This window comes from Piliocolobus tephrosceles, chromosome 12 (genome assembly GCF_002776525.5).
Source record: "Piliocolobus tephrosceles isolate RC106 chromosome 12, ASM277652v3, whole genome shotgun sequence".
Classification (NCBI taxonomy): Eukaryota; Metazoa; Chordata; class Mammalia; order Primates; family Cercopithecidae; genus Piliocolobus; species Piliocolobus tephrosceles.
The window spans coordinates 78,202,448-78,217,834 of NC_045445.1; the positions used below are offsets into that span (position 1 = coordinate 78,202,448).

Genomic DNA, 15,387 nt, shown 5'->3' on the forward strand with positions numbered 1-15,387 from the left:
ACAGAGTCAAAAGAATCCTAAAATAAGAAGTCATCAAAACTGTACAGGTCACAGCCCTGCCAGCAACTTGCTGTGTGATCCTGGGCAAATCAGTTGATATGGCCCAGATCTTTACTTCCTTTATCTGTGAAATGATCAATTAAACTAATTGTTCTAGAATGTCTCTTCTGTTCCCCAAATTATTATTCTAGAAACCACTCTCTTTATCATGTTTTAGGAGTGTTATCCACCACATACAATCCAATCTCTGGAGACAGGAGATAAATTATGAATCCTTATTTTCAGATCAGAAAGTTGGGGGTAAATAGAGGCTAAATGATTTTTCAAGATCCCTCAAGCATTTGGTAGTATAGTTTGTTTTATAATGAAAGATCTTATGACAGATATCCAGATAAGAAACTTTTCCCCTTCCTTTCAGCCCCCAAAAGTGCTTTCAAAATTGGATCCAACAAGGAAAAGAATATGTACCCCAATTCTCTTATGCAATCTGCCTTTTGCTTGGTAACGTGAAATGAGTTTGACTATCTATAATCAGTGCGTAACAAGTCATCCAGATAAGCTAGTAAGATATAAGGTCTTGTATTGAGCCCTAAAAAGTGCTTACCACCTTATTTTTTTTATAGCTGTACGATTCTGTGACCGGTGTAATCTGATCAAGCCAGACCGCTGCCACCACTGCTCTGTCTGTGCTATGTAAGTGACGGCCATATTTCTCCCGAGCTGGGCTTGGCCACTGATGGTTGTCTAGACAACAAAATGACTGATCCTAACATGTAACCATACCTAGATAAGAGCGTTTCCTTTCAATCATAATGAGCATATGCCAAAACCCCTCACACGGTTGATGATGATTCAAGCTACTCTAAAGATCAGTAAGAGAAGTAAGACCACATTTTAAAAATAAACATCTTATTTGTGGACAATTTTAGACTTACAGATTTTTTGTGAAGATAGTTCTTATATGTCTCACACCCAGTTTCCCTTGTTGTTAACATCTTATATTTGTATGGTATATTTGTTACAATTAATGAACTAACACTGATACATTATTTTTAACTGAAGTCTACATTTAGATTTCCTCAGTTTTTCCATAATGTCCTTTATCTCTTTCAGGATCCCATCCAGGATACCACATTACATTTAATAGTAATGTCTCATCTCCTTAACTTCTCTTAGCTGTGGCAGTTTCCCAGACTTGTTTTTGATAACCTTGACAGTTTTTAGGATTAATGGTCAAGTAGTTGTAGAGTGTCCCTTGATTCAGATTTGTTTGATGCTTTCCTCATCATTGTTAGACTGGGGTAATATGATTTGGGGAGGAAGATCATAGAGTAAGGTGCCATTCTCATTACATCATATTAAGGGTACCTGTAAATATGACTTATCACTGAAATGTTAATTTTGATCATCTGGCTGAGGTAGTTTGTCAGGTTTCACCACTGTAAAGTTGTTCTTCCTTTCTATGCTTTACTCTTTGAAAGGAAGTCACTATACACAGCCAACACTAAAGGAATGGGAAGTTATGCCCTCCGTCCTTGAAGGTGGAGTATCTACCCAAATTATTTCAAGTTATTTTGCTTGGGACATTTATCTCTTCTCTTCATTTATTTATCTATTCAATCACTTATTTATATCAGTATGAAAGCATAAATATTCATTTTATATTTTGCATTATAACCCGATACTACTTTTTTGTTGCCCAAATTGTTCCAGCTTCATAAACCCCATTTTTATGTTGATACATGTAATCTTCATGCCTTTTCTCTTGAGTACTTATTCCACCCATATTTTTCTTACCCTTGATTCAGATAGAGGCTATAGCCATATATTTTCTTCTGTATTTTTATTAAACTAAGCATTAAATAAAATGATAGGAGACATAGTAGACCTGTATTAATAATCTGGAGTTTCCAATCCCTTTGAAAGGTTGGACTTATAGGCATGTAACTTGCTGCTGGCATGATCCCATAAAGTGTTGTTGTGATTACCTCATCCTAGGAATAACTGAGGGCCACAGTTTTGGAGTCACTATAGTGGAAATCTGAGAATGGGTATATTGGAACCATGTAAAAATACTGGTGAAACCTTGAGTTTAATTATGAGGTGTTGCTTCATTTCCATAGCCTCACTTATCACACTGTATTTTGTCCCCTTCGTAGGTGTGTGTTAAAAATGGATCATCACTGCCCTTGGTATGTCTGTTTGGTTCATTTCTTTTCTCTAAAAGGGTCAAAGTTGCTCAATTATATGCACTTTTCTAAGCACAGTTGTCACATGCCTGTTTCTGCTGCCATAATTCACTGGGTTTTATATTTCTATAGGGGACAGGGGATGGGTAACATTTAAAATGAAGAAAAAATATAACACCAAAGGTATGGTAGTGAATTCCTGGAGTTACAAAGCTAATGGTCTCCTATTCATTACTTTAGCAATTGAGCTTAGAAATGAAATACAGCACAAACATTTCTCCTTTTAACACTACACAATTCAGTTATGTTTCTAGCTGGCTTGATGTTTGAAATATTCTAGAATGTTAAATTCAGCAATTTTCCAAGTTTTGTATATCAGACCCAGCAGGCCAGTCTGAAATCACCTAACTACAAAAAGAACATGCCACAACTGTACCAAATGTAGCTGCTAAAACCATAATACATTTTTAGCAACCAGGATCCAGGTTTGCTTGGATGTGCCAGGAACTAGTCCAGAGCTATTAGGTAGGCCAGGTGTTGCTGTGCCTGTAAATGAAAGAAGAAACAAGTGAGACATGAACTTGTTTTTTCCAGTCTGTTCTTATTAAGGGACTTCTATCTCTATTGGGTTTTTACACGACACATAATGAAGCAGCAGAACTAGCACGATTCCATTGCCTAGTTCACTTATGTATCACTGTGCTCTCAATCAAGAGGTCCTGATTTCAAATTAGTTTTTCTTTTTTTTAGGGTTAATAACTGCATTGGATTTTCCAACTACAAATTCTTCCTTCAATTCTTAGCTTACTCTGTTCTCTACTGCCTGTACATTGCTACAACAGTCTTCAGCTATTTCATCAAATACTGGAGAGTAAGTTAAAAAATATCCTGAAGGGTCCCCCTAGAACAAATGCATACCCACTCCAACTTGTGACATTGTTCACCCTCTATCTTTTTACATTTTTAAATAGCTAATACTGTTGAAGTAAATGAAAGAGAAGGCACTAAAAACAGGTTTTCCATATTGAATACTCTGAGATTTAGGAAGCTGTTATTTAAAGATTCTAGCAAAACAAGTTTCTGTCATACATGAGAATCTTGCTAAGGCCTTCAGGAACCTAATCTCTTGACTCCTACTGATTGTTTACAATGTATTTCTCCAGCTGAGTTTTAAAGATCCACTTCTTACCAGTTATAGATTTGAAAAATGTTGAAACTAATTTTAATTCCCGTTTCCTAAGAAAAAGGATAACAAATCACTCCCCTGTTGTTAGAAAATACTTCCTAATTCCCTATTCAAAGGAGAGTTGCAGAATTCCTACTGTACAGAAAGATATACTGACTAATCTTCACATAATGGAGAGGGGTTTTTTTGTTTTGTTTTTTAACTTTGTTTGACAAACACTAGGTTAGCAATTAGGAGAATGGAGATCTAATACTGGATCTCTTACCTGCTTCACTGGCTCATTGCCAAGATCAAATGAAACAGATGTTGAAAGTGCTTTACCTTTCAAAATGTGATTCAAATAATTATACTGAAATCTCAAAAAAGTTATTTCATCCACTTGAAGATAAAAATTATATCCAACTACTTCCAAAAGAGAAAAACAAACTTAAGGCAGATTTTTTTTATTTACAAATGTGTACAAGGTCTAGCAGAAGTATAATGAAATATGTTCTTTTTAAATGTCATACTAGTGGACCCCAGGAGATATCCCTTCCCCACAACTCCAGTACAATTACTAAGACATCCATGATGAAGACTGTCCAAACCGAACCTGAATATCAAAAGGCAGATGTAGACAGAGCTACTAGTTATTAGGGATTGCACAAAAGCTTATATAACATGAATATCTCACCTCAAATGGAGACATAAAGCCATAGAGAAAGAACATGAATTCAGTGACCAGAATATAGATTATAATAAACGGAAGGAAAAAAAGGAGAAGGATAAGGCAATAGGAACCTAAATAGCCAAGAATATTTAAATTATTAATCAGTGCATTGATCCCTAGTAATATAGAAAAGATAGTATAGAAAATTATAGTGATGTGTGTTTTCCATTTCCCTTTCAACTTGTTGAATCAGTTCAGATATTTAATAACTTTAGGAATAAGGAATTATATAATAGATGTCATAATCATCAACTCAGGGATACAAACAAAACTTTATGCAGAAGTAAAACTTTTTCATAAATTTTCTATAAATATACAATGCTTCATCATCTCTTCCTTTGTCCATTTCACAGCACAGGATTATTGTAAAGTTACAATAATTTTAAAATATATTATAAAATCCACATACTGAGCTACTACCCTGAATGTAAAGGAAATCTGCTATGTCCCATCAGCAGGGAAAGTGTTGGCCTTGGTCTTCACTACAGACCTTTCTTGGTGCTTAACACAGTAGGCTACTGTTTAGGAACCACTTTTTACCCTCGTAACAAAATAAACACTATTGCATTTCACACATTTTGCCTTTAACCCACCTAGTCAACCAATAATCAAATATCACAATGCCAGCCAGGTGTCATGTGCTTTTTTCATTCTTGAAAGATATTTGGATATGAATTAATCATCAGAAATGTGCCAGTATTCACAAGTAATACCAAGAGTGAACATAACCTTGTTCTCTTTATATTCCCTCATGTTTTTTTTCTCCACAGTAGGCTAGCTCATGCCTCACAGATCAGAGGCAAGGAAATGTGTCCTGGCTTGCCCTAAAATGAAAAGGGCATTGACAGTTCAGAGAAATGCTTCTTTGCAGTCTCTTTAGCCAGATAACACTTTAATGTAGTTTAGGGATGGCTTTCTCAGTTTAAGTTGAATATCCCCTTAAAATAAAAAGTAAACACTGCCATGTATTTTGAAAGCCATGTATCAAGGAGACAAGCTGTGCTCCTATCAATAGCAACCTTCATTTGTATGGTACTTTACAGTTTTTGAAGCACTTTTATACCTCTTATCTCATCTGATCCTTACCACAACCCTGTGAAGTAGGCAGAGCATGAATTATTAGTCTTATTCAAAGATGATAAAAACTGAGGCTCATAGTAGTTTAGTGACTTGTCTATGATCACCCAGCTTGTAAATTTCAAAGTTAGGAGTTTCACCTAAGTCTGACCCTAAGCCCCATGAACTTACACACTGTACCATGTCCTACTGCCCATTACGGCTCTGCTGTGGAGAGCTCTAGCTCCATGGGAATAAAGATTTCAGAAGACCAACAGATTATTTATCTCTTCTCTATATTAAACAATAGCTACTTTGATAAGAGATTGATCTTTTCCTTATGCAAAAAATAGTAATACATTCCTCACATATTTGGCCATGGATCTCCTCACAGAGCTATGAATTATTTTAGAATCAGGAAAATAGCATTATTCTGCCAGTATTCATCTGATCTCTCTCTCTGATGGCTATTACTTTGAGTGATTTAGCTTGGTTATCTCCTGAGAAGGTATTTTTGAACATAGGGCTATCACCCTCTTCTAGCAAAAAAAAAAAAAAAAAAAGTTTAAGAACTCTATCAAGGGACAACACAGTAGATATGCTTTGGCAGACAGAAAAAATGTTCTTTAAGAGTAACTGGGCGGGGTGAGAGAAGAGACGTCAGCTCAGCCAGACAGACTGTGGAGTGACTTTGTATCAGTCCCTCTTGTCCAGCCATTTTCTACTACCCATTTATATGTGAAAAAATAAGCAGTAAAATAAATGTGAGCTTTAAAATATTTTTAAAACATTCTTTAAAAACTAAAGATTGTGAAAGCAAAAACACAGTCAAGGCAAAACCCACTGCAAAGCAATATATGGAGTTTTTTCTGTAAGTTCAAAATAAAACAAAAATCAATCTAATTCAGTTTAGGTGCTTAGGCCAAGAATTTGTAGAGGGATCATTTCAAACAAGAGAGTTTCAGGTAAATATTCTTGAAGGTTGAAGTTCTTAAGGTAGCTCTTTTCTGGGCTGCTCTGTCCCTATGCAATTTTCACTTGGACCCCCACTCAGCTGGCAGCATCTGACTGGCTGAAGATAACGGGAAGCATCCTTGTCTTCATCCTTCAGTATACAACCTGGAAGATTCCCAATATTTCCATACATAAAAATGAATAAAAATATTATCTCAGAGAAGAAAAAAGTCTGTACTATCTGAACTTGCCAAGTGTTGAAAAGCCTTAACTTTCTCCTTCCAAATTGGAGTAGAACTAGATCACTCAGAAGTTAAGGTCCACTTAAGAATCACATTTAACTTTATTACTAGAGAGAAATTGGAAATATTTCAAAGTGATTCATCACACTGAAACAATGATTATCACAGGGAAGGAGGAAATAAATAATAGTCATTCCCCCAACTGTTCACACCAAAATTGAAAATGTTTTCTAAGATTCTCTTCAGAAGATAAATGTTACATGCTGCGCATGTTACAGAACTTTATAACATTCATTCTGGTCTAGGCTGCATGTTGGAAAAAAAGGCTGGTGCCACATGGAAAATAAGATGTCCTAGATAACTATAAAAGTCTTTAGCCACCTACTTTTACAGTTGCCTGTAAAAATTCTGCTTGATTTTTACTGTCTAAACAGCTGTTTCACAGGAGGTAATATATCAGCACATTCTACTTCAGCTATAAAAAACAACCACACAAAATCTACAACAACTTTAAAATCAGGTTATGACTTATGGGTAGGACATTTTAAAATTCTACCTATATGTTTTAACTTCTTACATACATCACCATGACATTTTCAACATACACATGCCCGAGGAAACATGATATATAAAGAATTCCAGAATAACTTACCCTGAGACAAGAGGATAAGGCATATGAGTTCAAGATCTCAAACTAAATTGACTACAAGCTCTGAGAGGTTGCATACTAATTATGGCCCAAGAATAACCTTTTCACATTACCCTTTTATAATTGGTATGTAATATACTCTATTTTACACTGAACCGCACTTAAGCAAGGATCCATTTTAGGCTTTGTAGGCTGAGAGCACACTCACAGGTATCATCATTAACAGAAAGAACCATATTATAAAAATTTTACAGAATATTTTTTAAATTATAGCTAGACACTTTATACATGTGAAAAACTACTAACCTATATATTTTTTAAAACTAGCCATCCCCTTTTCCACTTTAATCTTTTGCTTGTTTATTATTTCTTTTCTAGGGGGAATTACCCAGTGTTCGCTCTAAGTTCCATGTCCTTTTTCTTCTCTTTGTGGCCTGCATGTTTTTTGTCAGCCTTGTGATTCTCTTTGGTTACCATTGTTGGCTTGTCAGCAGAAACAAAACCACCTTAGGTAAGACTTAATATTAAGATTAGGAAAAAACATATTAATGTGTATCAGAGGGACCTGTGGATTGTTCCCAAGTAAAACTTCCAGTGAAGCATTTTAGCTGCATGACATCTCTCTACCCCCAAACTGAGACAGATGAAAATACATTTGACCAAAATAGAAAGGCATAGTGAATGAAGCTTATAGGCTAATTATGAGAATATTTTTTAATGAAACCCCACACAGAAACAAAAATGGCCATTGTTCTTTATAGTGCATACTGCTCCCAAGGTTAATAGCTCAGAAGATTTCTAAAAGGTGTTCACATGAGGAAATTAAAGAATCAGTACAGAAGGGGATGTCAGAAGGGAGAAGTAAAGGTTGATAAAGACAGTAGGATCTAATTTATTATGCACATCTAAAACCAGAGCCCTGAGAAAAAATCCAAACCAACCACAACAAGATTCCAAAAGTCTTGAGAAACAAAAAAAAATCAGTAAATATCTGTAACCAACCACAACAAGATTCCAAAAGTCTTGAGAAACAAAAAAAAAATCAGTAAATATCTAATCATCAAGGGGCTGTTTAGGTGCTGTGGGAATGAGATAAACACATTGAACAAATGATTCTCTAGAAAATAAGTAAAATACATGAACATATTTTCTGTCAGTTACTCTATAGGCTGTTATTTGGAAAACTATATTTCTGATGGATTCCAGTACATTTTATTTCATCTATGATGAAATAAGTATTTACATTGTGTACAAATCAGTACGTGAGGAGTGAGGACAGTGTCCAAGTTTTGAATGTTGAATGTTTAGCTAGGATAGATTTGAGAAAAGTTTAGTGCAAAAGCTACTACACGTTGGGAATTTATTTGCTAATAATGCTAACAGCTAAGAAAGTATTTGCAATCTACTGGCCATGCATGATGGTTCACTCCTATAATCCCAGTACTTTGGGAGGCCAAGGCAGGAGAATCACTTGAGCTGAGGAGTTTGAGACCAGCCTGGGCAACATAACGAAACCCCATCTCTACAAATAAAAATAAAAATAATTAGCTGGGCGACTATTCACAATAGCAAAGCCATGGAATCAGCCTAAAGGTCCATCAATGGCAAACTAGATAAAGAAAATGTGGTACATATACACCATGGAATGCTACGCAGCCATAACAAAGAATGAGATCCTGTCCTTTGTAGCAACACAAATGAAGCTTGAAGCCATTATCCTAAGTGAACTAACTCAGGAACAGAAAATCAAATACTTCATGTTCTCACTTATAAGTGGAAGCTAAAGACTGAGTACACATAAACACAAAGAATGGAACAACAGACACTGGGGCCTATTTGAGGGAGGAGTATGGGAGGAGGGAAGGGTTCAGAAAAATAAAAATTCACTCGGGTACTATGCTTAGTACCTGGGTGACAAACACCAAATCCTCAAGTCACAAATTTACCTATATAACAAACTTGTACATTTACCCTGAACCTAAAATAATAGTTACAATATTTTTAAAATAATAATCATTAGCTGGGTGTGGTGGCATGTGCCTGTGGCTGCAGCTTCTCCATAAGCTGAGATGGGAAGATTGATTGACCCTGGCCAGGAGTTTAAAGCTGCAGTGAGCTAAGATTGTGCCACTGCACTCTAGCCTGGGTGACAGAGCAAGATCCTGTATCTATTAAAAAAAAATAAAGTATTTGCACCCATTTTCTTAACCAAATATATATGTAGCCCCTAGTTGCTAGGATGGTAGATTAGCACATTTGGCTTAGAGATCAGCTACAAAGTGGAAAACCACTAAAAGCTTCGTGATAACAGAGTCTGAAAACAAAGAACAAATGAGAAACAGTCAGATGCAGCCAGAGTCCAACAGTGAAATCATTTACTTAATGGGATAAATGTGTGTCTAAAAATAATGTTCTCTAACATGGTCCCATTCCTTACAGTCTTTGAAGTGATTATGGCTCACCAATTAACATTTTATCTGAAGTAAAACTCAGTTTCTTACATTGCAGGCTTTAGCATGAACACTTTCATTTTTGAAATGTTTCAAAACCAAATCAATGTTATTACCATCTCTTTATGTCATTATTTTCTTCCCAGCTCTAAAGACGGTAGCCATTCGGTTGTTGTTGCCACTTAGATTCAAATAAAGTGCTGTTAAATCTGTTCCTATACTCTAAATTCAGCAGTACAAAATACATACTACCCCCATGGCTGCTTAATTATTTTTACCACCATGTGTTTCCCCTGTCTTTTAAAAAGAGAGTTCTAATTCTTTATATGCAGTAACAAGCTTAGTTTGTGTTAAGTGATTAAACTGGTTTTTACTAAGTAATTTAGCAATATCTAAAAATTGTTGATCAATATTAGCAATTAAAAATTGCTAAGCAATATCTGTGCTACCACAGCAAAAAGATATGATAGAACCAAGTCACATACATGGAGAAATGTAAAATCATGACTATGCTGAAATATGTTTCTTTATTGTTTTCTTCCTCTTTTCTTCAACTCTCCTGCCCTGCCTTAGAGGCCTTCTGCACTCCAGTGTTTACAAGTGGCCCAGAGAAAAATGGGTTCAACCTTGGCTTCATCAAGAATATCCAGCAGGTGTTTGGAGATAAGAAGAAGTTCTGGTTAATACCTATTGGTTCCAGGTGAGTAAATATTACCACTGGAAGAAGTTAGTACTGGACCATGCCTTAAACCAGCAAATTCAATTTTGATTGTAGTATGCAGCAGGTATCAGTCCAATGTGAAACTCTATTCCCCAAGTTCTTCATTTCTAGGTTAGTAAAGACAAATAAAGACGTGAGGGTCTGATAAAATAGATATTCTCATGCTTTCTTTGTGGCAGTGTGCAGTGGTACTACCAATCTTTTATAACTGAATTTGGTAATATCTATCAAAAAACATAAGAATCTACATGTCCAGCATCCCAGTAATTCCATTTCTGGGAATTGAATCTACCCTAAAGACAGAGACAAACTATGCACAAAAATGTCCATCACAGCATTATTTGTAGCCAATAATCAGGAAACAACCTAAATATCCAAAAATATGGGAATGGATAAATAAATGTGTGTGTGTGTGTGTGTGTGTATGTATATATACTGGATGGAATATTACACAATCAAAAGTAATGGTTATAAAGACTATGTCACAAAAGGGAAAGTGCTTACTATATTTTAAGTGGAAAATGAAAAATCCAGTACAGTGTGATTAAAAACATAAGTATATATGGAAGAAAAACAGCAGAAGAGAAATATACCAAAAAGTGTTTAAAATAGTACTATATTTTAAGTGAAAAATGAAAAATTCAATACACTGTGATTAAAAACATAAATATATATAGAAGAAAAACAGCAGAAGAGAAATATACCAAAAAATGTTAAAAATGGTAAGGGCAATAGTCTTAGAAATTATTTATCTTTTCTCCATTTTACATATTTTGTGGTTAATACTAATTTTATGAATAAAACATATAAAAAGCAAGAACAAAGATTAATTTGAGGTTATAGGTAATTCTTTTTTTTTATTATTATACTTTAAGTTCTGGGGTACATGTGCAGAACATGCAGGTTTGTTACATAGGTACGCACATGCCATGGTGGTATGCTGTACCCATTAACCCATCATCTACGTTAAGTATTTCTCCTAATGCTATCCCTCCCCTAGCCCCCCAACCCCCGACAGGCCCTGGTGTGTGATGTTCCCCTCCCTATGTCCAAGTGTTCTCATTCATCAACTCCTACTTATGAGTGAGAACATGCTGTGTTTGGTTTTCTGTCCTTGTGTTAGTTTGCTGAGAATGATGGTTTCCAGCTTCATCCATGTCCCTGCAAAGGACATGAACTCATTTTTTGGTGATTACATAGTATTCCATAGTGTATATGTGCCACATTTTCTTTATCCAGTCTATCATTGATGAGCATTTGGGTTGCTTCCAAGTCTTTGCTATTGTGAACAGTGCCGTAATAAACATATGTGTGCATGTGTCTTTATGGTAGAATGATTTCTAATCCTTTGGGTATATACCCAGTAATGGGATTGCTGGGTCAAATGGTATTCTCATTCTAGATCCTTGAGGAATTGCCACACTGTCTTCCACAATGGTTGAAGTAATTTACACTCCCACCAACAGTGTAAAAGTGTTCCTATTTCTCCACATCCTCACCAGCATCTGTTGTTTCCTGATTTTTTAATGATTGCCATTCTAACTGGCATGAGATTGTATCTCATTGTGGTTTTGATTTGCATTTCTCTAATGACCAGTGATAATGAGCTTTTTATAATAAGTTTGTTGGCCACATAAATGTCTTCTCTTGAGAAGTGTTTGTTCATAGCCTTTGCCCACTTTTTGATGGGGTTGTTTGATTTTTTCTTGTAAATATGTTTCAGTTATTTATAGATTCTGGATATTAGCCCTTTGTCAGATGGATAGATTGCAAAAATTTTCTCCCATTCTATGGGTTGCCTGTTCACTCTGATGATAGTTTCCTTTGCTGTGCAGAAACTCTTTAGTATAATCAGATCCCATTTGCCAGTTTTGGCTTTTGTTGCCATTGCTTTTGATGTTTTGTTCATGAAGTCTCTGCCCATGTCTATGTCCTGAATGGTATTGCCTAGGTTTTCTTCTAAGATTTTTATGGTTTTATATCTTATATTTAAGTCTTTAATCCATCTTGAGTTAATTTTTGTATAAGGTGTAATGAAGGGATCCAGTTTCAGCTTTCTGCATATGGCTAGCCAGTTTTCCCAACACCATTTGTTAAATAGGAAATCCTTTCCCCATTGCTTGTTTTTGTCAGGTTTGTCAAAGATAAGATGGTTGTAGATGTGTGACATTATTTCTCAGGGCTCTGTTCTGTTTCATTTTTCTATATATCTGTCTTGGTATCAGTAGCATGCTATTTTTGTTACTGTCGCCTTGTAGTACAGTTTAATTTGAGGTTATAGGTAATTCTTAGAACTGCAGCCATTATGCAGGGAAAGTAGTGGATGAGAAATAAACAGTCAAGCTTGTGTTCTGTGAATGACTTTGTGAACCAGATTGAACCACCATCAACAAAACTAATTCTGGAGCAGAGCTTGCTTTTAGCCTTCTTGCAGCCCCCTTTCGGTCCCCTCCTTAGACAGGGATACATTCATGTTCACTTAGTTGAGGAAACTTTGTTGGGGGTAGGGTGGTAATTATGGAAAATTTCTGCTTGATTGATTGCCTTTATACTTCCTGTGTAGCAGTTAGTATTTTACAGACTCATTTATTTCAGAGATGTGGTGTATCCAACTAACCTGTCTATAAAGCACAAGGCAAAACTATGTCAGTGGGTAATATTGATTAATAACTGTTACCAGGTATTACCTATACCCTATTCACATACTCACATACACAAATATACATACATCATCACCACATCAAAGGGAGGTGTAAAATGAGTCTTCTCTGGAATAAAGAACAAAACCAAAAATCAAGGCCCATTCATTTATAATCAGTATACTTACATTCTCTTTAGAGTGCTATCAATAAAATCTGTCAACTTTCAATTTACCATATACGTGAACAGGAGAAAAGGCATAGATAACATCAAAAGTCATTCAGACTTAAAGGTGGAATGCATTCAGATACCTAAACTGAAATGTTCAAACTGTAACCTCTTCTAGCTGGGGCCAGCTCAGTTCCCTCCAATGCATCCCATCTGTTAGTGGACAGAAATTAACCAGGGAGTTGACGCTAGCTTACCACAGGTAGCCACAAAACGAGACCCCACATGTGGATAATTGCCCCCAAAATCTGCAGTCTAAAGATGGCTCACTCTGACTCTTTCCCCTAGTTCCTAATAACCTTTCTGCCGTGCACACCAAATAAATAACAGTGCATTCAGGCATTGTCTTTCACCAATTCACATCAGCTTATCTCCACTGTATCCAATGTTTCAGAGACTGGTCATCTTTCTTGAAAACGTAGAATCAAAGCAGTAAGATAATGGGATACAAATTTGTATCATCATCATTAAGTGATAGGTATGAAGCTTGCTGTGTGTGCATATTGCTATACTGGGCATTTTGGGAACCAAACTACAGAGTTGCTTACAAACAAGTTAACACTGATGCAGACACACAAATAAGATATGGAAATTAAGAGCAATATAGCAACTAAATGATGCTATTGTAAGAGTCCATTCCGCCACGACTTTAGACAATAAGACTAAATATGCCTAAGAACCTCCCTCTTGTTTTTAAGAGGATTATAACCTTCACAAAAGTCTATGTCAGCTGCAATAGCTCACTGCCTTTCTTTTCCCACCAGCCCTGGTGATGGACACTCCTTCCCTATGAGGTCTATGAATGAGTCACAGAACCCACTGCTAGCAAATGAAGAACCCTGGGAAGACAATGAGGATGACAACCAAGGTAAGTTGGGTCAAAGACTATGAAGTCCACGTTAATACAACCAATGTAATGTAGTGAGTAAATAGTAAATAGTGAGTAAATCCAGAAAGATTTTATAAGCATGTCAACCTCATAAGTGTCCTCTGGATGGAGGAGAGCAAGTGTGGCCAGATTTGTTTAGTAACCATGGGAAATTTAGATAAGATTAGATTGCAGCTTGGGAGGTTCCTTACCAGCTTTGTGATTCCGTGATTTATATCACCAGTCAGATATACATCTGGATATATATGGATTTCTAAACAATCCTGCTGGGTAGTCACTTGTAGTGCTTTGCTTGAATGTGGAGTTCAATTTAATCAATGGGCAACAATTCACCTTTCTCCATCCTCCTTCATTCACATTGGTTAAATTTTCTTTAAAATCGTATGCTCAGTCTCTTTTTAGAATGGTTTAAATACACTAAAAACTAAAAGATAGTAATGGGACAGGCCTACACATGCATGTAGTCTACTTTTCTAAAAGGAAGAGGGGCAAAGGAAAATAAGTTCCAACTTTCTACTGCCCGGTCACTGGGTCATCCTAAGGCATTTTGTAAAGAGTTAAAAGTTGAGTTCTCATGTAATGTATCCCCATTGCCAGCCCTATTCCTTGTCTCCACCTGTTGCTGTGCCTACTTTTGTGCCTCCAACATATACTTATGTTGCTAATACCAGCCATTAGAGAGTCATTTTGGCTACTGTTCCCAATAATGCAGTAGCTGGCAGCAATTTTGAGTAGGAACTTGTAGTGGCTATCACAAACCGTACCTGGGGTGAAGGAGGCTAAATGAGGACATGGAAAAGCATTGAAGTGGGAGCAGCAGTGGAGAGCAAGCCTTTCAAATTTTTTACCCAGTTGGATTATCCAGGCCCTGATTACCAGGAAATCTAGTTTTAGAGAAAAGCATGTTACTAGGTCCAAGGAATACAAAATAGCCACAAATCCATAGATAAAAAAGAAAACAGTTATTGCCCATCCCAAAGAACTTACAACAAGGGCAACTCCCTTACTTCCTCCTGCTGACTGTTGGAAAATTGACTATATTTTGACCTATCTTCCTTCAGTCTTCAGTCTTTCTGAACTGACTTTTATTTGCGGCAGTCACAAGCTGTAACAACTCTTATTTTGGTATTAAACCGAAACTCTAATAGAAGCCAAATACTTATCAGGTCTTTACCTGGTTTGAAATAATTCACAATGGAAAAAGCTATTTATATCTGACCTTTGTGTTGGCAAGTGGAATCCTTTAAATGTAGATACAGCACCACATCATAAAGAGGTTACGTTTTGAAGCAGTCTCCAATTCCAGACCTTTTCAAAAATATTCAACCATTAAAAAACTAGTATGTTATTTTATAGTTTACAAAGTGCTTTCCTATACTTTTTCTTCATATCCTTTGACCCTCACAACTTTCAGGTTAGATAGGCAGTGTTATTAATAGCATCCCCATTTTATAATTAAGAAACTAAAATTGAG

The 15,387-nt window shown here is 36.0% G+C and overlaps 1 protein-coding gene across 1 annotated transcript in view; it reads left to right on the top strand.

The window, feature by feature from the left end:
* Window positions 1-15,024, top strand: part of LOC111536218 (palmitoyltransferase ZDHHC15) — a 23,196-nt gene extending 8,172 nt beyond the window's left edge. The window contains exons 2-8 of the mRNA XM_026451771.1: window positions 624-693; window positions 2,160-2,192; window positions 2,940-3,060; window positions 7,364-7,496; window positions 10,009-10,135; window positions 13,789-13,892; window positions 14,975-15,024. Coding sequence (XP_026307556.1) covers window positions 692-693; window positions 2,160-2,192; window positions 2,940-3,060; window positions 7,364-7,496; window positions 10,009-10,135; window positions 13,789-13,892; window positions 14,975-15,024 — 570 coding nt within the window. The 5' untranslated portion in view covers window positions 624-691. The remainder of the gene's footprint in view (window positions 1-623; window positions 694-2,159; window positions 2,193-2,939; window positions 3,061-7,363; window positions 7,497-10,008; window positions 10,136-13,788; window positions 13,893-14,974) is intronic.
* The last annotated feature ends 363 nt before the right edge of the window (window positions 15,025-15,387 follow it).